Source organism: Ursus americanus, chromosome 21, assembly GCF_024610735.1.
Source record: "Ursus americanus isolate L20-20 chromosome 21, mUrsAme1.1.p, whole genome shotgun sequence".
Classification (NCBI taxonomy): domain Eukaryota; kingdom Metazoa; phylum Chordata; class Mammalia; order Carnivora; family Ursidae; genus Ursus; species Ursus americanus.
The window spans coordinates 56,145,291-56,169,250 of NC_142147.1; the positions used below are offsets into that span (position 1 = coordinate 56,145,291).

The 23,960-nt window shown below is 55.2% G+C and overlaps 1 protein-coding gene across 6 annotated transcripts; it reads left to right on the forward strand.

Moving 5' to 3' along the window:
• Nucleotides 1–648: 648 nt before the first annotated feature.
• SSC5D (scavenger receptor cysteine rich family member with 5 domains) lies at nt 649–22,598 on the forward strand. Of its 6 annotated transcripts, none has more exons than XM_045789279.2 (14): nt 649–794; nt 1,309–1,335; nt 1,715–2,023; nt 2,235–2,354; nt 2,586–2,699; nt 3,113–3,421; nt 4,791–5,108; nt 5,356–5,538; nt 7,232–7,549; nt 8,993–9,601; nt 9,676–9,990; nt 10,111–10,278; nt 17,817–17,981; nt 20,900–22,598. In XM_045789279.2, the coding sequence occupies exons 1-14, from the start codon at nt 770–772 to the stop codon at nt 22,513–22,515; spliced, it is 4,596 nt and encodes a 1,531-aa protein (XP_045645235.2). In that variant the 5' UTR covers nt 649–769; the 3' UTR covers nt 22,516–22,598. The 6 variants fall into 6 exon arrangements, with proteins under 6 accessions (XP_045645235.2, XP_087727169.1, XP_087727167.1 ...); XM_087871041.1 differs by having other exon boundaries at nt 650–794; nt 9,673–9,990; XM_087871043.1 differs by lacking the exon at nt 2,235–2,354 and having other exon boundaries at nt 9,673–9,990.
• Nucleotides 22,599–23,960: the final 1,362 nt, after the last annotated feature.

Below are 23,960 nucleotides of genomic sequence, written 5' to 3' on the forward strand. Positions count from 1 at the left end.
TTTTTTCCGCCTCACAGCTGCCTGGTGCAGAGAGTGGGGGGCGGGAGGGAGAGAGAGAGAGAGTGTGTGTGTGTGTGTGTGGACCCTCCCTCACCCAAGACTCAGTGCTCAGTCGGCCTGCTCCCCCCCCCAACTCCACTTTCCCTGGGGTTCGACCAGTGCTCCCTCAGATGGGGGGTCTGAAGGGTTTGCATTCAGCCCCACCAGGGCCAACCGAGAGGGGTTCCTCAGTCTCCTTTCCCGGTCCAGGAAGTCCTTCTTGGTGTCTGGCTGTAAGCCCTCTTGCTGCTAGTTTGAATCCACGCTCAGTCCGCTCCACGCGGGGCTCACCCTGTCCCCTGGCTGGACAAGAGGAGCAGACGGAGGCTGCTCCTGCGTGCCTCTGTCCCATCCCTCTCCTGCAGCCCGCCCTCCCCTAAGCATCTCTAAGCACAGCAGGGCGCCTGGCCTGGCGGCTCGCCGCTCCCTGCGGGAGTTTGCGTTGGACACCCTCCCTCCCTGCCACCACCCCCCTCCTCCTCAGGCCTCAGCTGCCGGCCAGCCCCCTCCCTGCCCCCCTCCTGTCCCCTGCTGCCTCCTGGGCAGGCAGCCTCTCTTCCTTCTGGCAGAGCGTCCAGCCACTGCCTGCTCCTCCCCGGTCCAGGGCGCCTCTGGCAGGCGCGTCCCTCCCTCCCTCCCTCTCTCCTTCCCTCCCTCTGGTGGCCGCAGCCTCCTCCCCTCTCCTGCTCGCGTCCCCTTTCACCCCGTCCCTGCCCTGGAGTCTGCAAACATGAGGGTCTTGGCCTGCCTTATCGGTGAGTGACCCCTTCTCCTTGGGGACTCAGGGACCTCTGACCCCTGAGCTCATACACTTAAGCGACTCAGACTTCCGGGGCCCTGTCCCTGGTGCTTGGGATAAGGGACATCTGGTCCTCCTTGCCTGATTCCCCAAGGGACCCAGCCTTCTGCACACCCAGTCCCACCCTCTGAGGACCCCAGGGACTACCCGCCCCCCACCGGCCCTGACCCTGAGGGGGGTCACTCGCCATTTGATATTAACCAGGCCCCTTAGGGGAGCACAAAGGGCCTGGCTCCCAGCCCTGACCCGAGGCATGTGGGGCCCCGCCCGTCTCAGGGACCCGAGTCTTGCCCAGCCCTCCACCCAGAGTCCTGCCTCCCAGCCGTGGGGTTTCTGGTTCAGAGGTGTGCAGATTCTGTGTGTGTGTGTGTGTGTGTGTGTGTGTGTGTGTTGGGGTATTTAAGACAAGGAGAAAGCAGTCACTTGGGGCCTGCCCTCACTCTACCCTACCCCTCCAACCTCCCTTCCAGCGGCTCTGATGGGAATCCAGGCTGTTGGTAAGTGGTCCTGAGCACCTCTGTCTGGCCTTGCCCAGCTCCAACCCACCCCTCTCCAGTCTCACCCTGCAGGGGGACCCCTGGCAGCCCCATGGCCACCTATGACTACAGGCACTGCTGTCCAGTCTCACCCTGCAGGGGGACCCCCGTGGCCTCACGGGCGCCTATGACCTTGGCCACCACTCCCCCAGAACCACTGCTGACCAACCTCCCACTTCCATGGGGGCCACTGCTCTCCTGGGAACCCAGGAGTTGGGGCCCCCACCAGTGGCCAGGGTGGCCGGCCTCACACCACACCCTGGAGGCCAGCCCCTGGCCCTGCTTTTCCTGGGGCCCCGGGGCCTCCTGGATGTCACAGCCTTTCCTCTGTCCCCCCCAGAGCGGCTGCGTCTGGCTGACGGCCCCCACGGGTGCGCTGGCCGCCTGGAGGTGTGGCACGGCGGGCGCTGGGGGACGGTGTGTGACGATGGATGGGACCTGCGGGACGCAGCCGTGGCCTGCCGGGAGCTGGGCTGTGGGGGTGCGCTGGCCGCCCCCGGAGGCGCCTTCTTTGGGGAGGGCACGGGGCCCGTGTGGCTGAGCGAGCTGGCCTGCCGGGGCAGTGAGGGGCAGCTGGGGCTCTGCCCCCACCGTGGCTGGAAGGCCCACATTTGCTCCCACGAGGAAGACGCAGGCGTCGTCTGTGCAGGTGAGAGGCCCTGGACCCTCCTTTGGGGGCACTCCTACAGACATGACCCAGGGACTCGGAGGGTCCAGAAGTCCAGGCACCCGCACCTCCGACACCCCCTCCAAAACCAGGTGTCTCCCTCCGGGACTCCCACCTGACCACTGCCTGGGGGATGCCCTGTGCCTGCCTGGGTCAAGGCCTGCCCCTGCCAAGCTCCTGTGCTGTCCCACAGGTCAGCGTGTGGCTAACTCCAGGGACGGGGACGATCCACCTCCCATCCTGGAGAGAGACCCCTGGCCAGGGCTGTCTGGGGAGCTGAGCCCTGGCTCTGAGGAGCCTCCCGTGACCCATGGTGAGCCCACCCTGGCCACGCTCTCTCTCTCCTGCTTCCAGCTGTGAGGGAGAGGGGTCTTCCGAGCTAATATCCTCAGGGGACAGATGGAGGCACTGGCTTCACCACCTCAAGGGGCCCGTCACATCCCCCTTCACACCCTCAGGGACTCTTTCAGGCAGCACAGCGGGTGCCCAGGCGGGAGGACGAACAGTTCCCCACCGACCGCGCTCTCCCCACTGTCTCTCCCAGCCCCCCGCCCAGCTGGGACCCCACAGAACAACTCCAGGAAGAAGAGCCCGCGGCCACTCAAGCAACCCAAATCCACCAGGGCCCCTGTGCTGACTGCTGGAGCCCCCCGACATGGTACGTTCCCTGCAGACCTCCCCGTCACAGATCTGGCCAGCTTGGACTGACCTGGGGACCGCCCGGGTGCCTGGCAGGGCTCCAGCGTGCACTCCATCCCTCAGGGATTCAGTGGGGCCCAGGCTCCCGTCGTGCCCCCCACCCCACCCGATCAGAGGACCCAGCAGGCTGCTCCCTGGACCAGACACCCTGCCCCCGCTGGGATCCTGGCACTCCTCTTAAAGGCCCAGCTGGCAGGTGGCTCTCGGGTCACTGCTCCCTCTGGGGCTCAGTTTTCCCAGATGGAAAATGAAGTGTGTTTGAATCTGCTTATCCCAAACTGCCTCGCACAAGACTCACCACCCTCTCCCTCTCTGCCCATTCCCCTCTCTCTCTTCCCACCCCCCCTCGCTCCCTGCCCATCCCCCGCCCAGAGCGGCTGCGCCTTGTCTCAGGCCCCCACGGGTGCTCCGGCCGCCTGGAGGTGTGGCATGGCGGCCGCTGGGGGACAGTGTGCGACGACGGATGGGACCTGCGGGACGCTGCGGTGGCCTGCCGGGAGCTGGGCTGCGGGGGCGCCCTGGCGGCCCCCGGAGGCGCCAGATTTGGTCCGGGCTCAGGGCCCGTGTGGATGGATGACGTGGGGTGTGGAGGCGGAGAGCAGGCTCTGAGGGACTGTCCCCGAAGCCCCTGGGGTCGGAGCAACTGTGACCACAGCGAGGATGCAGGGCTGGTCTGCACCGGTATGTCCACCCTTGCCCCTGCCTCTTCCCTGGCTCTGCACCCGTTCCCCCCCCCCCAGTCTGCCCCTCCCCACCCGCTGCCATCACCGCACCTGCTCTCTAGGGCTCTCCTCCATCCTCGTCCTCCCTCTCCCCTCCCTCAGTCCTCCCTCGTCTTTCTTCGCTCCTCCCTCCTCAGTCCTTCCCCCTCTTCCTTCCCTCCCTCCCCCTTCCCTCCCTCCTTAGTCCTCCCCCCTCTTCCTTCCTTCCCTCCCACTTCCCTCCCTCCCTCCCCCTCTTCCTTCCCTCCCTCCCTCGCTCTCCTTCCCTCCTGGATCCTCAGTCCTTCCCCCTCTTTGCTCCCTTCCCCCTTCCTTCTCCCTCCCTTCCTCCTCAATCTTCCCGTTCCTTCCCTCCCTCCCCTCCCGCCTTCCCACAAATACCACTTAAGCACTATCCATGCCTGGCACAGACACACCGAGAGACCCAGTCCTCACTCTCATGGACTTTCAGTGGCTCTGTTGCAGGACCCAGCAGGCCCAGGGTAGTTGCAGTGGCCGCCCACAGTTGTGGGGTGGGAAAGCACAGGGGCTGCAGGCAGACAGTAGGTGCCCCCCAGACAAGGGGGGGTGCTTCAGTCGGCTGATGTGAAGGGGAAGAGGAAGAGGATCACCTGAGTCCGGCTCTGTGCTAAGCAGCTCGATGGGCACCTCCCTGCTGTCTCTGAGCCTCACTGCCACGTGGACAGCCTCTGGGCTGGGTATTCTCACCCATCTCTTCCCAGATGTGGAAATGAGGTTCCGAAAAGGAACCCAAATGACCCAGGTCACAGACTCAGCCCCAGACCCCAAACTTGACCAGCCGGGTCTGTCCCGCTGCAGAGAGATCTGCCGTGCCTGGTTGGCCTAGAAGCACAGGGTGCGGCGGGGGCGGAGACCACCCACTCGGGTTGGGGCACTGAGCAGTGGGCCGGGGACAGTGCTCAGTGCTGCACGGGGTGGGCAGCACATAGGGGCAGAAGCGGGCCTAAAGAGCCCAGGTCATGGGAGCAGAGTTAAGGCTCCAGCCCTGCTTTCCAGGACTGAGGCAGGCAGCCAGGGAGTGGGATCAGGGCCAGTGTCCCCAGGGCCCACCCCCAGGCAGGCAGGGGCATTGGCTGGTGGACAGACCAGAGCTGGACTCTCGGTGAGTGACTCCCCATCTTGGAGCCTTTTCCTCATGGGCAAGCGGAAGGTGGGATATCTGCTGTCCAGCGTCATCGTGGGCAGGAAGCCCAACCCCACGGACAGCTCAGTACCCGCGCGTGTGTAGTTTCCTGCACGCAGAGCTCATACCGCTCATCCATCACAGTCCTCTGTCTGTCTGTTCCCCTCCCTCTCCCCACATCCAGGCCCGGCCCCCCGGCTGCGTCTGGCTGACGGCCCCCACGGGTGCGCCGGCCGCCTGGAGGTGTGGCACAGTGGGCGCTGGGGGACGGTGTGTGATGACGCCTGGGACCTGCGGGACGCTGCGGTGGCCTGCCGGGAGCTGGGCTGTGGGGGTGCGCTGGCCGCCCCCGGAGGCGCCTTCTTTGGGGAGGGGGCTGGACCCATCCTCCTGGACGACCTTCGGTGTCGGGGTAACGAGACAGCCCTGCGATTCTGCCCAGCACGGCCCTGGGGCCAGCATGACTGTCACCACCGGGAGGACGCCGGGGCCGTGTGTGATGGTGAGGAGGACACCAGGGCGAGGCTGGGGTGTGGGTGCGCTAGAGCCTCCAGTGGAGGCACAGGAAGTGGGGGCTTGTGTGCGGTGTAACGTCCACCCCACACGCCCCTCTCTCCTATCCTGACCGCCCACTTGCCCCGTCTCGTCCTCATCCATGAGACCTCATTGTGCATCCGCAGTCCTGAGATGGAGGGTGTGGGGAGCTGCCCGGCATCACCGTGGTGGTGATCACCTCTTCCCTGCCCCAGGCATGCCTCTTGGATATGTCCCTCCCACGGCCCCGGCCCCAGCAGTGGACAGCAACCGCTCTTTGCCCAGGGAGGTAGCATCCAGGCCCCCGGCCCCCACAGGGAGCCAGGCCCCAGGCACAGCAGGCATCTCACCTCCTCCTGCCTCCCCCACTGTCCCTCAGGAGCCCGGACCAGAAGCTGGTGAGTCTGTTCTGCTCCCTGAGAAAACGGGGTCTCGCTTACTACTTCCTCCCCCGTAGTCAGCCCCAGGCACCCTCTCCCCTGCTCAGAGACCGTCTCATGGGGGCAAAGACAAGGGTAGAGGAGGGAACAGAGCCCCACGCCCAGAAGCGTCTGTGCTTGCTTGAGCCCTCTGCTGTTGCCATCGTGAAATGCATGACTTTGGGGAGGCAGTCTCCTCACAAATGCCGGAAGGACGGGAACACTCGTCCTTCGTAAAACACAGGCCTTAGTGGTGCTCAGGTGCAGCAGATCTAGACGGGACTGGTGACTGCTGGTGGAAAGGTGGTGGGTTTCTAGCCCACACACTGCAGGGCCACGCAGGGAAGGAGCAGCGTTGGCCAGGAGGCAGAGGGAGCGAGGGGAACACACGGCAAGAGCCTTGACCGTGGCTTCCGTGGGAAGGAGTAGACAAGGCCGAGTAAGCAGGCCAAGGGTCGGCTCACTTGGATTGTTTCCGTGAGCTGTGGGGTGCAGGGGCTGACCCTGGTTGTCGGGCACCTGGCCCTGGGGGCGGAGGGTGGGTGGACAGTGGCCCAGAGTGTGACAGCCCCCCGGAGCAGGTGGGGGGTGGGCTCTGGACTGGCTGGCGAGCATACAAGAGGCGCGGGCCAGTGGTTTCCTGTCTCTGGAAGTTAGCTAACCCTCGAGGGGCAGTCGCTCCAGGGTCAGCAAGGCCCCCAGAGGTCAGAATGTCAGAACATAGACAATGAAAAGGCCTGGTTAGCACAGGGGACTCCTCAAGGGTGGGAAACTTGTCCGTGCTGGAGGCCTCTTCCCCTCTTCTCCTGAGGCACCCAGCGCTCACTGGCTTCTGTGTGACCAGTGCTGTTGCAGGCTTGCCCCGTGTCTCCATCAGGTGACGCTCGCAGCCATGCAGGCCATGGGTGCTGCCTGGTGTCCGTGTTACAGAGGAGGCCACGTGGCTAAAACACGGGTGAAACCAACTTGTTCCAGAGCCCACATTCTCTTTTTGGTTCACCGCAGTAAACTATACGTAACATAAAACTGACCACCATCCAGCTGTAGGACTTTGTCGCCATCCCAGCCAGACACCCCAGACCTGTTACACACGGACTCCCCATCCCTCCGCCCCAGCCCCAGGCACCCACCCTTCTGCTTTCTGTCTCTGTGAATTTCACTCCTCCAGGGCCTCAAGCAGATGGACCCCTACAGTATTTGTGCTAATGTCCTCTAGGTTCATCCATGTGGCAGGTGTCAGAATTCCCTTCCTTAGAAAGGCTGAATCCTCTTCCATTTTGTGTGTATCCTCACTCTGCTACCCCTCCATCCAGTGACGGACACTCAGGCTGTGTCCACCCTTTGGCCACTGTGAACAGTGCGATGAACATATGTGCGCAAGTATCTGTTCGAATAGCCATCCTGCCTTGATCTGCGGTACATCCCAACGAGTGGGATTTCTGGATCATACAGTAGTCTGGCGTTTTAACTTTTCGAGAAACCCAGACCATGTGTGACTCGATGCCTCACACCTCATGCAGATGGCACAGCACAGGCCTCCATGAATGCCCGCCACCAGGGTGGATGGGTGTGGGAAATCCTAGATGGACAAATGGGTGGGTGAATGCAGGGCAGGTGGAGGGGCTCAGAGAGCCGGATGGCCTCCTAATTGTTTGGGTCTCTTCCACCCTAGGGTCCCCCCAGCTGCGCCTGGTGGCAGGGCCCAGCAGGTGTGCTGGCCGGCTGGAGGTGTGGCACAACGGGCGCTGGGGGACGGTGTGTGATGACAGCTGGGACCTACGGGACTCAGCCGTGGTCTGCCGGGAGCTGGGCTGCGGTAGAGCTCGGCAGCAGGACCCTGCGGCTGGCCGCTTCGGCTGGGGGGCTGGCCCCATCTGGCTGGATGACGTGGGGTGCTTGGGGACCGAGGCCTCACTCTCGGACTGCCCCGCTGCACCCTGGGGGAAGCACAACTGTGCTCACAATGAAGACATTGGAGTCACCTGCACTGGTAAGGAGGCCCTGACCACCTGCTGGCTCCTGGAGGGCTTCCTGGAAGAGGGAATAGGAATGAACATCCGCACTAACATCTACTGAGTGCAGGTCTCCCAAGCCCTCGCCCTGGGCTGGGTATTTCCATACATGTGACCACACTCACGCCTCACAATAAGTACAAGCTGGTGGATGCTATGCTCATTTTACTGAGGAAGCCAAGGCAGAGAAAGGTTAAGTAAGTTGCCCAAGGTCACACAGCAACTAAGTCGCAGAGCTGGGATTCTTTCTCCTCTTCCCGTTTATCCTCCCCAAGATAAAGGAAGTGAAGATGGGGACACTGGGAGATGGACAGAAGCCAAAGTGAGGGCCAGCCACAGTAAGCACAGGCGTGGTGTCTGTCCTAAGTTTGCTAACACTTACTGAGTGCCAGACCCTGAGCCAGGTGCTGGGGCCTCAGGATGCAGGGAGCACAGTCCCAGCCTCTGGGAAGCTCACAGCTCCCTGACACAAGAGAGGCACCAACAAATCCCTGCAAACCTGTGCGACATGTTATCATTTGGGAGGGCCCTGAGACCAACCTCAGGTACTATAGTCTTCTAGAAGGACTCACAAAAAAATCAGAAAAGCCGTCATAAAAACCAGTCGAGGGAAGAAGCACAGGGGCCAGTTCAGGAGAGAGCTTCACGGAGCTTCCAGCCATGCTCCCCGGGGAGCCATGGAGAGCACTTGGTCCTCCCAGCAGGGGTGAGTGACCACGCACGGGCAGTACTGCCAAGCAGAGACTCTCCCCTAGCTTCCACGTGCAGTTTTTATAGGAGCTCGGTTACGAGCTATGGCTGCCTGCCCGCTGGCTGCCCATAAGTCACAATGTTGGTACCAACTATGCGGGTGGCCCCAGGAGCCAGGGGCCAAGGGCCAAACCTTTCTTTGGGCACAGTTGACACTTTACTGCACACAGGTGCTAATCAGAGGGATGTGACAACTGTGGTGGCCCACATGATGGAGTCACTGAGGCTAAGGCCCTTTCCCTCTCCTCCCGAGGCCACAGGAGCCACAGAAGGGTTTTTGGCTGGGGAGTGACCCACCAGACCTGGTACCACTCTGGTAACTGGTGAGAGCTGGACAGGGAGAAAGGGAGACTGTCAGAAGTCACAGGGAGTGACACCATGTGTGACCAGCAAGATGAAGAGGACAGGTCGGATGTGGGAAGGGCAGAGAGGGTCAGTCACGTCACAAGTGTAAAAGCCAAGGAGCAAGGGGTGGTGTCAGGTTTGGCTGGCCACAGTATCCCCAGCGTCTGGCACAGTGCCTGGGTCATAGAAGATGCTCGATAAATGCTGGTGACGTGAATGAGTGAACGAATAATGAACGAAGAGATGAGAGAGAAAGAGGGAGCTAAAAGACGACCTTGTCATTATGGTGTCTGCCATCTTCCCTGTCCTCTCTTCCCACCTTCCAGATACCCCTGGCCTGGACTCCATCTCAGACCCCTTCAGTTGGAGCTGGATCCCTGGCCTGGGTAGAGATCCGGATGCCTGGCTCCCTGGGGAGCTGGCCACCAAGCCCCCTGCAAAGCTGACCCCCAGTGTTCCTGAGAAAACCACTACCAAGGCCGCAGGGAAAACACCCAAGAGTACTAAGAAGTGGGTGACCAAAAATGCAAGGAGACCAACCACTCAGCCCCCCGTGATGCCAACCACTAAACACTCCAGGGTCCTGGGCACCCAGAGACCCCCTGAACTGACCTCACGGACCACTACAACCCTGACCACTGAGGCCTCCCGAAGAACAGTTTCTGAGTCTACTGCCAAGATGACCACTGAGGTTCCCCACAGGATGACCTCACATACTACTGCAACACGGACTCCCCGGGCCCCCCGAGAGCGGACTGCTAAGACCGTGGCAACATCAACCACTCAAGGCCCCCGAGAAATGACCTCTGACGCCATGGTGAAGCGAACCCCTCTGGTCTCCACGGAGCCATCCGCTGAGACCCCAGCACAAGGTTCTCCAGAGTCTTCCAAAGATCCAGCCCCCTCCCCCACTGGGAGCACCACTGGGGGATCAGGTGAGTGGAGGGAACACGAATAGGTGAGGCTGACCCCTCTTGACCCCTCCTGACTTGGGGTCTTCTACCAGCAGGCCCGTTCCGGGTGCGTCTGGCCGATGGGCCCAACCGGTGTGCTGGCCGGCTGGAAGTGTGGCATGCTGGGCGCTGGGGGACAGTGTGCGATGACAGCTGGGACCTGCGGGACAGTACCGTGGCCTGCTGGGAGCTGGGCTGTGGAAGGGTCCGACCCCGAGTGGGCAAAACCCACTACGGCCCCGGGACCGGTCCCATCTGGCTGGATGACGTGGGCTGCAAGGGAATCGAGGCCTCGCTGAGTGACTGCCCTTCTGGGGCGTGGGGCCAGCACAACTGTGACCACGAGGAAGACGTGGGGCTCACCTGCACTGGTACTGGGGATGGGGTGGGGGACCCACAGTCACTCCAAGAGATTCTGGAAGGGTAGTCTGGAGCAGCAGCAAGGACCTGAGACGGGGCGGGGCTCAACCTATGCCCCACTTTCTCCCAAGGCTACGCGGATGAGGATGATTATCCCCCCTGGACCTGGGATCCCACCTCGGGAGAGGACCTGGCCAAGGGGATAACCACTGCAGGGGTACCTGGACACACGCTCTCCTGGGCCACCAGCAAGAGCCCAGGGACCCCCTCCCCGGCCTCAAGGCGTCTTCCGGACACAGGTGAGGTGCACGGCCAGGGTGCGGATGGGGCCCCCATCGACCTGGGTGCGCCTCCTGCCAGGGCTTCCTGAGAGACCCCGAAGTGAGCTTGCCTGGGTGTCAGGGATCGCGGACACATTGTCCGCGGCTCCTGAGACCCTAAAACGTTCCCTCCTTGGGCTCTCCTCGAGAGCCTTAAAGAGGAGACCCCCGTGTGTCTCTGAGCATCAGACCAGGCTCAACACGGCCCGAGCCCACAGCCGCCTCCCCCTCCCCCCCAACCAGCCACGACACCTGAGGGTGGGCCCCTCCATCCAGAGCCCCGAGACCTCCCAGCTGGCCGAGGTCACCACGTCATCCCCCAACCCCCTACAGCTTGGCCCATGCAGCCCACCTGAGTGTCCTTTCTCCCTTGCGGCCACACCCGGAGCCCGTGCGCCCCAGCCTGTGTGCTCCATCGCCTGCTCACGCGGCCTTCTCTGCGGCGTCTCCCTCGCCCCGCATCCCAGCGCATGCGCGTGCGTTCTTGCGGGCTTCTCTTGGCATCTCCCAGGCCCCGCGTCCCTGCGCATGCGCGCGTGCTCTCGCAGACTTCGCAGCCACTGCCACTCTGCGTCCCTGTGCATGTGAGTGTGCATGTGTGCGCACGCGCATCCATGGCTCTTCCATCCTCTCCTGCCCGTCCCGCTCCCTCTTTTCCATTTCCCCACTCCGCATTTCTGTCGCTCTACGGTCCTCGTGGTGGGCTGTCTCTCACCATCGCTCCCGTGTGCTCGCATCCAGTGCACACTCCCAGAGTTCCTGTTTTCCCGCAGTCGACGCCTCTATCCTCCCTTTTCTCGCTCTCTCTGCCGCCTCCTCCTCCTTCGGGACCCACTGTTTCTCACGCTGGCGGCTCGACCTTCCCCTGCGTGCCCTGCTCTCTGCCTGCCCGCCGCCCCGGCCACTCGTGCTCCTCGCCACCCCTTAGTGCCTCGCACGCCGACTCCTTCGCCTTCCGCTCACGGCTGTCACCTCCTGCCCTGGCCTTCCTTTTCACTCCATCCAGCTTGCTGCGGCCGCTTCACCTCCCGCTACCCTCCTCCTCCTTCCCCGTGTGCTCTCCTATCCACTGAAGGTCCCTCTTCCGCCTGTCGCCCGCGCCCCTCTGCCTGTCTTCTCCTGAGGGACTCGTCGCCTCAGGAGCGGGGTGCCCCGCCCGTCGGGCATTTCCCGCCTTTTTCTGGCGCGCAGCACGCATACGCACTCCGCGGGAGGAGGAATGGGACCAATCCGCCTCACGCCTTGTGACGTCACAGGCGCGCTGCGCCTCCTGATTGGCCGGCTGACCCACTACCGCGGTAATAAAAGCCAGGCGACGCGCTCCCTTGGCTTCCAGAGCGGCGACCTGTCTGCGTGGTCGGGCTCCTTGTGAGGGGAAACGGAGGGAAAGAGCGGGCCGAGGGGCCGCCGCGCTTCAGGGTAGGGGACCGGAGTTGTGAGGTAGGACCCGTCCTGCCCAGTTTTCCGAGGTGCTGCTCCCAGGTGCGTTGTGGCCGGGGTTCTAGAGCCTTTGTTCTCTGCAACGGGGTGCAGACCCCTGTCTATCCTCCAGCGCCCCCTCGTGGCGGAGACGGGCGGGGCGGGGGAGAGACGCGGGGCATTGCGTTCCTTCCTGGGGTGGGGTGGGGGGGCCAGTGGGGGCGATTACGTGAGCTCAGAGAAGTGCAGAATTGCGAGCCGCGCGAGGGAAATCTCGGGGTAGTCCCAGATACAGGAGTAAGGAGGCCAGATGGGAGTGGGAGAAAGGACAGACGTGAATTCCTATCCTCACTGCAAGGTAACCCTGAAAAAAAAAAATGACTTCACCTCTTTGAGCCTGTTTCTTCCTCTGGAAAAACAGTCCAGCAGAGCTAACTCCGTGCTGGGCACGCATGATTCCAACAACCGGGAGACATAGGTCCTGTTGTTAACGCCCGTGTTTCACGTGGGGAAATAATTTGACTCAGAACTTAAACTCAGGAGCCGCTACTGAGATCCGTCTTACATGATTTCACACACATTTTGTTCATGGGATTGGGACCTGAGGTCACCCAGCTAGTTCTAATCTTGGTGGAGCCACAACTTGGAAGCTGAAGAGTTGGACTAAGCGATTCGCTGATAATTAGCTCAGTAATTCAGTAATCTTTCCCAATCCAATGAGCAAAATGTGTGTGAAATAGTTTAAAACCACAGAACGTTGGTGGTTAGACTTATTTACCGTAAATGAACAACAGCTGCAGGATCCCAGGGAAGGAGTTCTTATTTCTAGTAGAGCAATCAGGAAGAACCTTGCGGAGAAAGTGGTCTTATCCAGCGGCAGACACCAGGAGGTAGGGAATTCTCAGAGGAGCAAAGGCTGGAGTTGAGAAATGGCATTGCTAGTAGGACATTATCCTTTCCCTGGACCCTTAGCTCCATCGTGCATTTAACTGTGTCAGTTTCTGTTGCTACCATAACATAACCGTACGTTTACTGCCTTGAAACAACACAAGCTCATTTTGCAGTTCTGTAGGTCAGAAGTCCAACAGGACTCTCACAGGGCTGACAGCAAGGTGTCAGCAGGAATGTTTTCCTTCCGGAGGCTCTAGAGGAGAATCTGTTCCTGTACCTTTTCCAGCTTCTAGAGGCCCCCACATTCCTTGGCTCATGGCTCCTTCCTCCATGTTCAGAGCCAGCAGTGTTGCACTCTCTGACCTTTCTTCTGTCTTCACATCTTTCTCTGTCCTAATTTTAAGGATTTGTGTGATTGGATTGGGCCTACTTGGATTGATGCAGGATAATCTCTTCATCTCAAGGTCTGGACCTTTAATCACATCTGCAATATCCCTTTGCCACATAAGGTAACCTATTCACAGATTCTGGGGATTAGGGTACAGGCATCTTTGGGGGAGCATTATTCTGTCTACTACCGAATCTGTGCTGTAGAGACTCCATAGAGACTTACACGTTTGTTGAATGAAAATAACAGCTGAAGCTAGAGACTTAAAAGGTTGAATTTTCACTTTCTAGTTCATTGAAGTAACATTTTTCGAGGCTTCTTGGAATTTGGGGATGCTGACATGTGTGTCAGGTACCTGCTGTGTGGCAGGTGTGAATACTAGCCCCTAGGAACACAGCACTGATGAGCAAGGAATAGGGAGGCTGAGATCTGCAATTTAGAATAGGATGGCCGAGAGATGCCTTACTGAGAAAGTGCCCTTTAAGTGATGACCTTCAGGAGGAGAGGGAGAAAGTCATCCTGATACCTGTTTGGAGAGTGTTTCATACAGAGAGAATAGTGCATGCGAAGGCTTTGAGGTTGAAGTGTGCTTAGCGGATTCAAGAAAACGGCAGCAAGGTCAGTGGGGCTGAAATGGAGTGGTTGATGGGAATAATGGCAGGAGATGAGATCTGTGATGGGGAGCCCCGAGGGAGCTAAAAGTGCATTCCAGGCAAAGGGAGCAGCACATGCAAAGGCCCTGTGGTGAGAGGCCCTTGAGAGAATGGCGAGGATGCCAGCATGGCTGAAGCAGAGTAAGCCAGGCAGGGTGAGAGTGATAGGAGAGGGCTAGACTCTGAGTTTTATTCTATATGCAGTGAGAAGACCTTGGTGGAGCATTTTGAGCTAGGAAGGACGTGGTCACGTATGCATTTTTTAAAAAGATTTTTTATTTATTCATTTGAGAGAGTGAGCGAGAGGATGGGCAGGAGGGAGGGTCAAAGGAGAAGAGGGAGAAACAGACTCCCTGCTGAGCAGGTGCAGGGCCCAATCCCAGGACCCTGGGATCACAACCCGAGCCGAAGGCAGATGCTTAACTGACTGAGCCACCAGGAACCCCCACATGTGGATTTTCAAAGCAGTCACTCAGGATGCCACGTGGGAAATGGATGGAGGAGCTAGGGTGCATATAGGGAGACAAGGAGAAGGCAGTGGTCTCTGTCGGGAGGGCAGTGGAAACTGAGAGAGAAGTAGATTATGTAAACTACATTCTGAGAATTGAGCTGATGGATTTGAGTGATGGGTTGGGTAGGGTGTGAGAAGAGGGAGGTGGGGGATGGGGGCCCACGTTTTACTGGATCAGGGAACATGCAACTGGATGCACAGGATCCACGGTGGGAATATTAGATCCACTGGTGATGTGTTTGACACACCCAAGAGACATTAGATACGCAATCCTGGAGCTCTGAGGAGGGCCTGGGCTGAAGATATACATTGACAAGATGGAATTTGAAGCTGTGGGAATGGATGAGGTTGTGCAGACAGATAGCCGTGTCTAATGGACCTCCCACACCCAGCTTGGAAGGTGGGATGACTCATGGATTTGGGCTTTGCTGTATGTTATGGCTGCGTGTGGTCATGTAGAGGGGAGGGGATCCAACAGCAAATGCAGGATTAAATTCAGAGGTTGGATGATAATATTAACAGTCATCGCTAATATTCATTGAATGCGCTCCATGTGTCAGGAACCATCTACCAGCATCACATGGTTTAACTCACTTCCTCCTCAAGGAACCTTATGAGATCAGTACTATCCTTACCACCGTTCTACAGATAAGCAAACTGAGGTACAAAGAGACCAGTACAGCAAAGGGCAGAGCCTGGATTCAAACTCCAGGATTTACAATCTTAACCACTCTAGCCATGGAGACAGGGAAGGAGCATATGACAGAATTAGCTCTAAAGAACCCAGGAAGCATAAAGCAGGACATGACTTCATTGAGGGGGGAAGGGGAGTGGCCTTTGAATAAAATCTTGAAGGATGAATAAAAGCTCACCAGGAGAGGAGAGGGGTAAGACTCAGGAGATCTGCACCCCGAGGGAAAGAGGTCTCCATCTAGGATCAGGTAGACCTGCGTGGGTCTGAAGCCTAACACTGCTTCTTGGCTGTGTGACTTTGGGAAGGTTCCTTGCCCTACTGGGCTTCGGTTTGGTCATCTGTAGCAAAACGGCAGCTTCTCCACCCACCCTCTCCCCATGAGATTGCCAAAACTTAAAATGTCTGACAGCACCAAGGATGTGGGATAAAGGTGGGCATCAGAATCTTCACCTACTTAGGAGGGCACTTTGACAATATCTAGAGAGAAGCATCTGCCTTCCACACAGCAGTTGTACAGTTAGGTGTTGAGGAGTTCTCACTCGTGAGCCCAAGGACACAGATCTCAGGAATTCATTGCAACTGTATTTGTAACAGCAAAACATTGGCCACAGCCTAACCGCCTGTCAACAGGGGCACAGAGGAATCAACAGTTGTGTATTCATATGACAGAATATTATATGAAGGCTAAAAAGAAGGAACTAGAGATAGATGAATTTAATTCAAAGAATAAGCTTATCACATGCCGGGTTTTGCAATTCCATGGAATAGACCATCATGGTACCCATTTTACAGGTGAGCAAAGTGAGTTGTGGAAAAGTTCAGTGACTTGCTCACCCAGCTAGGAAGGGACACACCCACAAACCAAGCTGCAAAAGGACATAGATGGGCACAGTCTTCAACTTAGGAAGCTAAAGCATAGAGGAACAATATAGCATCAGAGAATCCTTTGGGGAGGGCATATGATGGGGCCTCACCAGGGCTGTAACTCTGCAATGCTGCTTCTTAAATTAACAATGCATATTTTAATGAAAAAAACAACAACAAATCGATCCCATGCTAATGGACCACAAGCAGGCGGCCATATCTTAGACACATTTCAAGAACACAGAAACCCAAGGAGTATGCCTGCAAGTTGGTGGGCTGACATTTTAACGGAGTTCAATTTGTGTTCTCAATGGAGTTCTCCTAAAACCCAGCATCTTGAAAAGAAATCTTCACTGCTAATGGTTTTTTTTTTTCCTCCAAGCTTTTTTCCATTTTTAATTTTTTAATTAATAGTACTGCTAATGGTTTTTAAATTTCCTAGTGAGTGTGACCATCAGGTAGGATTTCATAGATTTCGAAAACTCAAGATACTTGACAGATATGGGAAAGGTATTTAATTAAGAACGGTTAATAATAGGGAGACATGACTGAGGTATCGGCAATGCTGGGCATCAGGGTGAAAATTGACCCATGTTCTAGCCGTGTGTAATGTATTAGCAGGTGACAGAGCAAGGGATTTCTGCAACTGGGACAGCTAGCCACAGAGCTCAGAGTGACCAGGACGAACATGCCTAGTGTGTCAGACACCATCCTTCTGCCTGGTTTCATGTACAGAGCAGGAAAATGTCTTTATGGCAGAGAAGGGAAATACAGGTGAAGGTAACAGCACGGGCAAAGGCTCAGAGGTGTGCAGAGGCTAGATATGAACACCTCACTTGGTTGGGGGTCCAGTGTGAGCATCAACACTGTGTGGAAGGCGGCGTGGTAAGAGGGGTGCCGGAGAGGTGGGCAGGGCAGTTAAGGGAGATGAGGAACATGGACTTTATGGTTGCACACAACGTTGTGAATACACTCAGACCCACTGAATTGTACACGTTAAGGTATGTGAATTATATCTCAACAAAGCTATTGTGGTTTTTTAAAACGATTTATTTATTTACCTGACAGAAAAAAATGTGTGCACACACACAAGTGAAGGGGCAGAGGGAGAAGGGAAGAACCTCTAGCAGACTGAGTGTGGAGCCCGATGTGGAGCTGGATCTCACAACGCTGAGATCATGACATAAGCCGAAATTAAGAGTCAGACGCTTAACCGACTGAGCTACCCAGGCACCCAACAAAGCTATTGTTAAAATAAGTCTTTTGATCAACCAAGCTAGAACGCTGAATTCAGTATTTCTATTCTCCCTATATAAAATGGTATACCTTACATTATATTTTACATTATACTTATAAAATGGTATATTTTTATATTACACAGCTGACCATTGAACAACACAGGGGTTAGGGGCACTGACCTCCATGCAGTCAAAAATCTACATACAACGTTTGACTCCCTCAAAACTGATAGCCTACTGTTGACTGGAAACCTTACTGATGACATAAACAGTTGACACATTTTGTATGTTATATACTATACACTATTTTTATAACGTAACCTAGAGAAAAATGTTACTAAAATCATAATGAAGAGAAAATACATTTACAGTACTGTACTGTGTTTATGGAAAAAATCCACATATAAGTGGTCCTACGTAGTTCAAATCTGTAGGTGTTCAAGTGTCACTGTATATTATACATGTATATGTTCTATAAAATTGTTCTCATGTAGAGATTATGCAAGTGTATTCATCCAAAAAACATAGGGAAAATAGTATGGAAATGTTCCTGGTGGTTCATTAATAAAGATTTTATAGGGTTTTTTTTTTTTCCCTGAGGGAAAAATAAAGAATGAGTAGGGGCAGGGATATCAGGACATTGAAATAATGACTTCGTATTTTATAAGCTGGTTTAGTCCCAGTTTCTGTTCTTGGTAGTTCGGAGCATCTCAGCTGAGTCACCAGGGCGGCTGTGAGGTCAGGGAGGAGATTGCGGTGGTGGTTCGTTGAGACAGGATGAAGCCTGAATTGGGGTCCAAGAGGAACAGAGGGTCCGAATCAAGGGAAGCGAGACTCAGTTCTCCCTGTATCTCTCAAGGTGATGAGGATAGTTATGAGCCTTCCCGGACGTTGGATACACCTTCAGGAGGGGCTCTGCCCAAGGGGACACCCACCGCAGGCAGAGCTGGATCCACTCTTACAGCTGGTACCACCCGGAGCGCAGGCCATCCCTCTCCAGCTCCAAGGATCCGTGGAGACACAGGTGAGGCACGTAGCTGTGGCAACCAGGTTGTTTGTGTTGTGGGGTAGAGAAATGGACTCCGAATTCCCCAGTGGTTATCCCACGCTTACCCCAGAGACCCAACAGAAATATATCCTGAATAAGGAGTTATTAACTACATCAGTGGCTCTCAACTGGGAATAACTGGCAATATCTGAAGATGTTTGGGGTTGTCATGACTAAGAGCAGGGAGGCTACTAGAACCTAATGCATAGAGGCCACGGATGTTGTCACATATCCTACTATGTACAGGACAGTCCCCCACAACAAAGAATCATCCAGCTCCAAATACCAACAATTCCCAGGTGGAGAATCCCTAACCTACACTATGCAATTCACTCTGACAAATCAATAAAAAAATGACAGGCTCCCCTATAAGAAAATGGGTAACAGTTATGAACATGTGATTCACAGAAGGGAAAGCCCAAATGGCCAACAAATATATGTAGGAACATTCACACTCATAAGGAATCAGGAAGTTCAAATTAAAATGATGATAAGCATGGACAAAATTTGAAAGGTAGGTAATATCAAGTGTGGGTGAGGATGCGGGAAGACAGACATCCTCACTGGATATAGCTATTTAATAAAAACAGTTTAGTGAAATTAAATATGGTTGTACATTGTGACCCAGCAATCCTGCTCCTGTATTCCAAAGAAATTTTTGAACAGGCTTCTAAGGGAAACCTATATGAGGGTGTTCTTTGGAATGTTGTGATATCAGGGAGTTGGTGGTCCAACAGTGGATAATGAGAAATGCAGTGGGTGCACATGACGGAATCCCGTGCAATAGCTAAAGCGATAACTAGCTAGCTGCAGACTCAGCAAAATGGGGTGGTATGAACAATATAATATGGAGGAAGACAGAAGCAGAATGAAATTTCCAGTGATTTGCAAAAACTAAAAAGCACAGACACAAAAATATACATACACTTAATATATTAACATATATACATATATGCCTTCTATATTGTATAAGGTATTATGTAAGGACATATCTTTAAGGACATGTGTCAAATACATTAATGGAGGTAGCTATGGGAGAAAGTGAGAGGAATGGAGATCAGGACGTAAAAGGAGGAAAAAGAGACATTGTAGGACTGTTGATGACAGTGTACAGAGTATGATTAGCTTAGCTCTGTACCTTGGGTCTGAAAAATTAAAAATAACCACTCTAGGCATTGAACTCCTACAATATCTAAGCAACCTGAGATTCTTGAAATAACTAAACCAGTCAGTTTTTACTGAGCAATATTTCATGTGTTGGGTACTGTTCTAAGCACTCTACATATTACTTCTTTAATCCTCATAACATCTATAGGAGCCCTATGATGTAAGGTGCTATAATTATACCCATTTCACAGATGAGAGAAATTGAGGTATGAATATCAATGACTATGACAATATTAATAACCACGACAGTGCCTGTTACATGCTAGGCAGTGTCCTAAGTTTCTCTACACACAGGAGCTCCCTGAATCATCACAGCTCTGCAAGGGTACGTTGATCATCCACAGATTGAGTTTCAAGGCAGTTAAATAGCTTGTCCACGGTCACCTAGTTAGGATGCGACAGATCTGGGGTTTAAGCGCAGGCAGCCTGGCTGGAGGACAGGCCCTTTACTTAACCACTTCTCTAATGTCGTAAACAAATGCCAAGAACAGATGCACATCTAAAATCCTACAGGAAAACTGAAATTCTCTGGAGTTGTATCCTTCAATATGGTAGCTATCAACACAGGTGGCTTTTTACTTTAAAGAATCAAAAATGTGAAAAATGAGGGCAACCCCCTCAGGTCCCCTTCCTCCTTGGGAGCTTTGTATTATCATTTCACTACTGTTCAATAAAACTTGCTTTGCTGCCCACAAAAGAAAAAAATTTTTTTGAAAAATGAAACCTTCATTTCCTTAGTTGGACTAGCCACCTTTCAAGTACTCAGTGGCCGCATGTTATCATACCCATCACTGAGACAAAGTGATATTTAAGGACCTAGAGTCTGAATGCAAAGGACTTTGTTTCAACTCTTGTCCCCCGCAATCTGCGAACTTTATCTGTGTGACCTATGGCAAGTTGCCTACCCTCTTGGCCTGACTCCCCTCATCTGCAAAAAGGGATAAAATTCTCATTTACCTGGAAACTGAGCCAGGAAGGGGGTGAGGCGTCTCACTACTCAGGCCCTAAATTTAAGGGGCCGCCAAAACACTCAGTTATCAAGGTAAATAATATCTTTATAGTTTTAAAAATCAAAATTAATGTAAAATATTCACTATGAACTAAATATCAAAAATTAAAGGCAGGATCCCATCTACCTCACTTGACTTTCCCTAATCCTGGCCCAGTCAGATCCTGTCGGGGTAAGATTTTGACTTTTTTGTTCACAGTGGGTCTTTTGCAATAATTTTGTTTGAAAATGTGACATAAAAATCTTGACCGAGATTACGCTCAGAACCCTCCTGCATCCCCCTCATGCTTCTGCACCTTCTGGCATCTCCCACATTCCTATCCCACATGGCCCCTCATCCCCTCTGCCCTTCAGCCCCTCCTGCATCCCCAGGTAAGCCTTCACATCCCCGACACTCCCGCATTTTCCTTCATGCTTCCACAACCCCCTCCAGCATCCCCTCACTGCCCCCCACGTTTCCGCCCCCTCCTGCCTTCCGCGGTACCCCTCAACTCCCTTGCGTTCCCTCGCCCGCGGTGGAGGACGCCAGGTGGCGCCTGGAGACATAACAGGTGGCGGGGAGGTGGGGCGCTAGGGCGGGGCAAAGTCTGCTGGCGACCCACGACGTCACAAGGCCCTGCGCCCTCCCGTTGGTGGTTCCTCCCTGGAGGGGCGGGGTGGGCCCCGGGGGTGGGCGGGGCAAGCTGACCTCCGCCATCTGTCTTTCCTCCTCCTCCAGGTTCCCTGAGGAAACCGTGGCCGGAGCGTAGGCTACAGCGTACCACAACCGCCGGAACAGCGCCCCCTGCCCCTTCCCCAGTTCCCACGGCCTCGCCAGAGCCCTCTGGCCCACTAGTGACCTCCGATTCTGTGCCAGAGCTCATTCCCGAGGCAGCTTCAACGCAGGAGGTGACCTCTGACCCTAATGACACTTTGACACCCAGCCCAGATCTGGCCTCCAGGATGAACTCTGACCTCACCTTGACAACCCCTGGCCTCACTCTGTCCACCCCTGACGCTGCTGTGATTCCAGCGCTGACACCTGATCTCTCACCCACCCTGCCCAAAGAACTGACCTCTGACCCCTCTGCACCAGCAGTGGTGACCCACTTTTTTTCTACCTCAGAGTTGACTCCAGAATCTGACACAACCCCAAACTTGGACACTGCTCCATACTCCAACACAGTTCCAGATCATTCCAGATCCCCAGACCCCTCCACAAGCCCCCACCCCACTAGCACCCCTCACTCCACCTTGACCTCTCACCCCTCCATGACCTTTCAACCCATGACCACCCCTCACTCCACAACGACCCCACAACCCACCACAACCCCACAACTCACCACAACCCCACAACCCACCACAACCCCTCAACCCACCACAACCCCTCAGCCCACTACAACCCCTCAACCCACCACAGCTCCTCAGCCCACCACAGCCCTTTACCTCACCACAACCCCTCACCCCACCATGACCCCTCAGTCCACGACACTCCCTCAGTCCACTGCCGCTCAACCCACCACAACCCCTCACCCTATCACAACCCCTTACCCTGCCACAACCCCTCACCCCACCATGACCCTTAATTCTACCACCTCTACTCACCCCACCATGATGGCTGACCCTACCTCAACCCCTATGATCACTATCAAGTCCATTCTAACTTCCTTGGGCACAGAACTCCTCTCACCCACTCCAGCACCAACAGTCAAGCCTAGCCTATACCCCTGGTTGACATCCATAGGGTCCTCTCATCTCTCTACATCCCAGATGTCAAGCCTAGTGCCTTTTCCAGCCTCAGAGTCCAGCCACTCCAGGCCTTCTCCAGCTTCAAGCATGGACATACTGTCCACTGAGGACTTTGAACCACCAAGAAGCCAGAGCCCCAAACCAAGCCCACCACCCACCCAGACCCCACACTCAGCCTCTGACCCCACTGTGACCTCTGACCTCCACCTGTCTTCCATGGCCCACCCCTTGGATCAACCTCTCCCTGACCATCTCACCCCAAGGGCAACCCCTGGTCAGAGCCCAGACCCCTTTGGCCCATGTGTGGCTCCACCACCACCTGTAAGGGTCATGGCTTGTGAGCCACCTGCCCTGATAGAGCTGGTGGCTGCTGTGAGGGACGTGGGTGGCCAGCTACAGAGGCTGACCCAGGTCCTGGAGCAGGAGCAGCAGCAGCGCCAAGCCCTGGGACTGGGGCTGACGCAGTTGGTGGAGGCCACCCGGAACCTAGGGCAGCTGGGTGAAGTTGTAAAAAGACTGGCTGAGGGGGCCTGGCCCCCCAGCACATCTGCACCAACCACCACCACCCCAGAGGAGGAAGAGAGGCCTCTGAGGGGAGACGTGTGACCCTATATGGGATTTGAGGGGCTGAGACACACCCAACAAAAAATGAAAACCAAAGTATCTAATTAAAAACAAGATATCAACGACATTTGTGGGGACCTAGGGAACTCCAGAGAGATGGAATCACAAGATTGGTCTTGATTCGTGAATCCCACAGGCACCATGCAAGGTAATGATGTTTATGGTGATGGTTTGGGGGATAATGGGTAACCACCACGATGGTCATTGTGTTACAGTAGTGAGAAGGATGATGGTGATGACGGTAATGACCGTGGTGACAATGATGGTGATGGAAGTGATGTTGGCCGTGATCAGGGCGGTGATGATGATGAAGGTGATCGTGAGCATGGCGAGATTGTGGTGATCGTAGTGATGAAGATGATGCCACCACTGGCACTGACAAAGCCCCATGACGGCGGAAATCTTTGTCTTGTTCACGGATGCACGCCCAGCTCTTAGAACAGAGCCTGACGCAGAGTGCACACTCCTTAAATATCTTTTGAATGAATGAGTATATGATAATAATAATAATGACTAATATTTGTGGGGTACTTCTTCTGGGTCAGGCTCTGTTTTAAAGGCTTTAAGTGCATAATGTCACTTTATCTGCACGAACACCTGCTGAGGAGGGTACTGTTACCACAGCTCAGCAGAGAAGGGGTGAGCTTTGGAGCCTGAATGCCTGAGTGCTTGTGGCCATGAACCTGAGCCAGTTACCTAACTTCTTGGTCAGGGTTTTTCCAGCCACGAAAGGGAGATAGTAAGTACACACCTCATGGGTTGCTGTGCCGATTAACTGATAAGTTAATGCATATGTGAGAGTGCTTAGCAAGGGCCTGGCTCTCGATCATGCTCGTTCTGTGCCAGCTGTTACTGTATTTATCCCCATTTTACAGATCAGGGCACTGAGGTCCCAGGTCACTCAGGGAAGGTCTAGTGGAGCCATGATTGGTGCCCAGGCCTGTCTGATCCAGGGTCCTTGCTCATAAATCAGATTATCCTGGACTCGAGACCATGTCAGGCGGCAGGACTCTGGGGGGTTGTTTCCTTTCTCTGAACCTCAGTCTCATCACTGGTACACAGGGATAGTAATAGTACCTGCCTCTGGGGAGGTGGTGCTGGTGAGGATTAGATGAGGTAGTGTGGGCAGGGACGGAGCTCGGCATATCATGTGCTCAGTTAACGAGAGTGATCGTGATCCCTTCCTGACTGTGCTTCTCTGTGCCTGACCCAGTGTGGCCTCTTAACACACTATATCCCATCCTCACCACACAGCCCTTTGAGGGAGGGATTTGATCCCCGTTTCAGAAAGGACACTGAAGCTCAGAGAGGGCAAGCACCTTGCCTGAGGCCACACAGCAAAGTGGGAACTCAAACCCAGAATAATCTGATGCAAATTCCCCTGCTTTGACCTTGGCCTGGGGTCCCAGGATAGGACTACCATGACG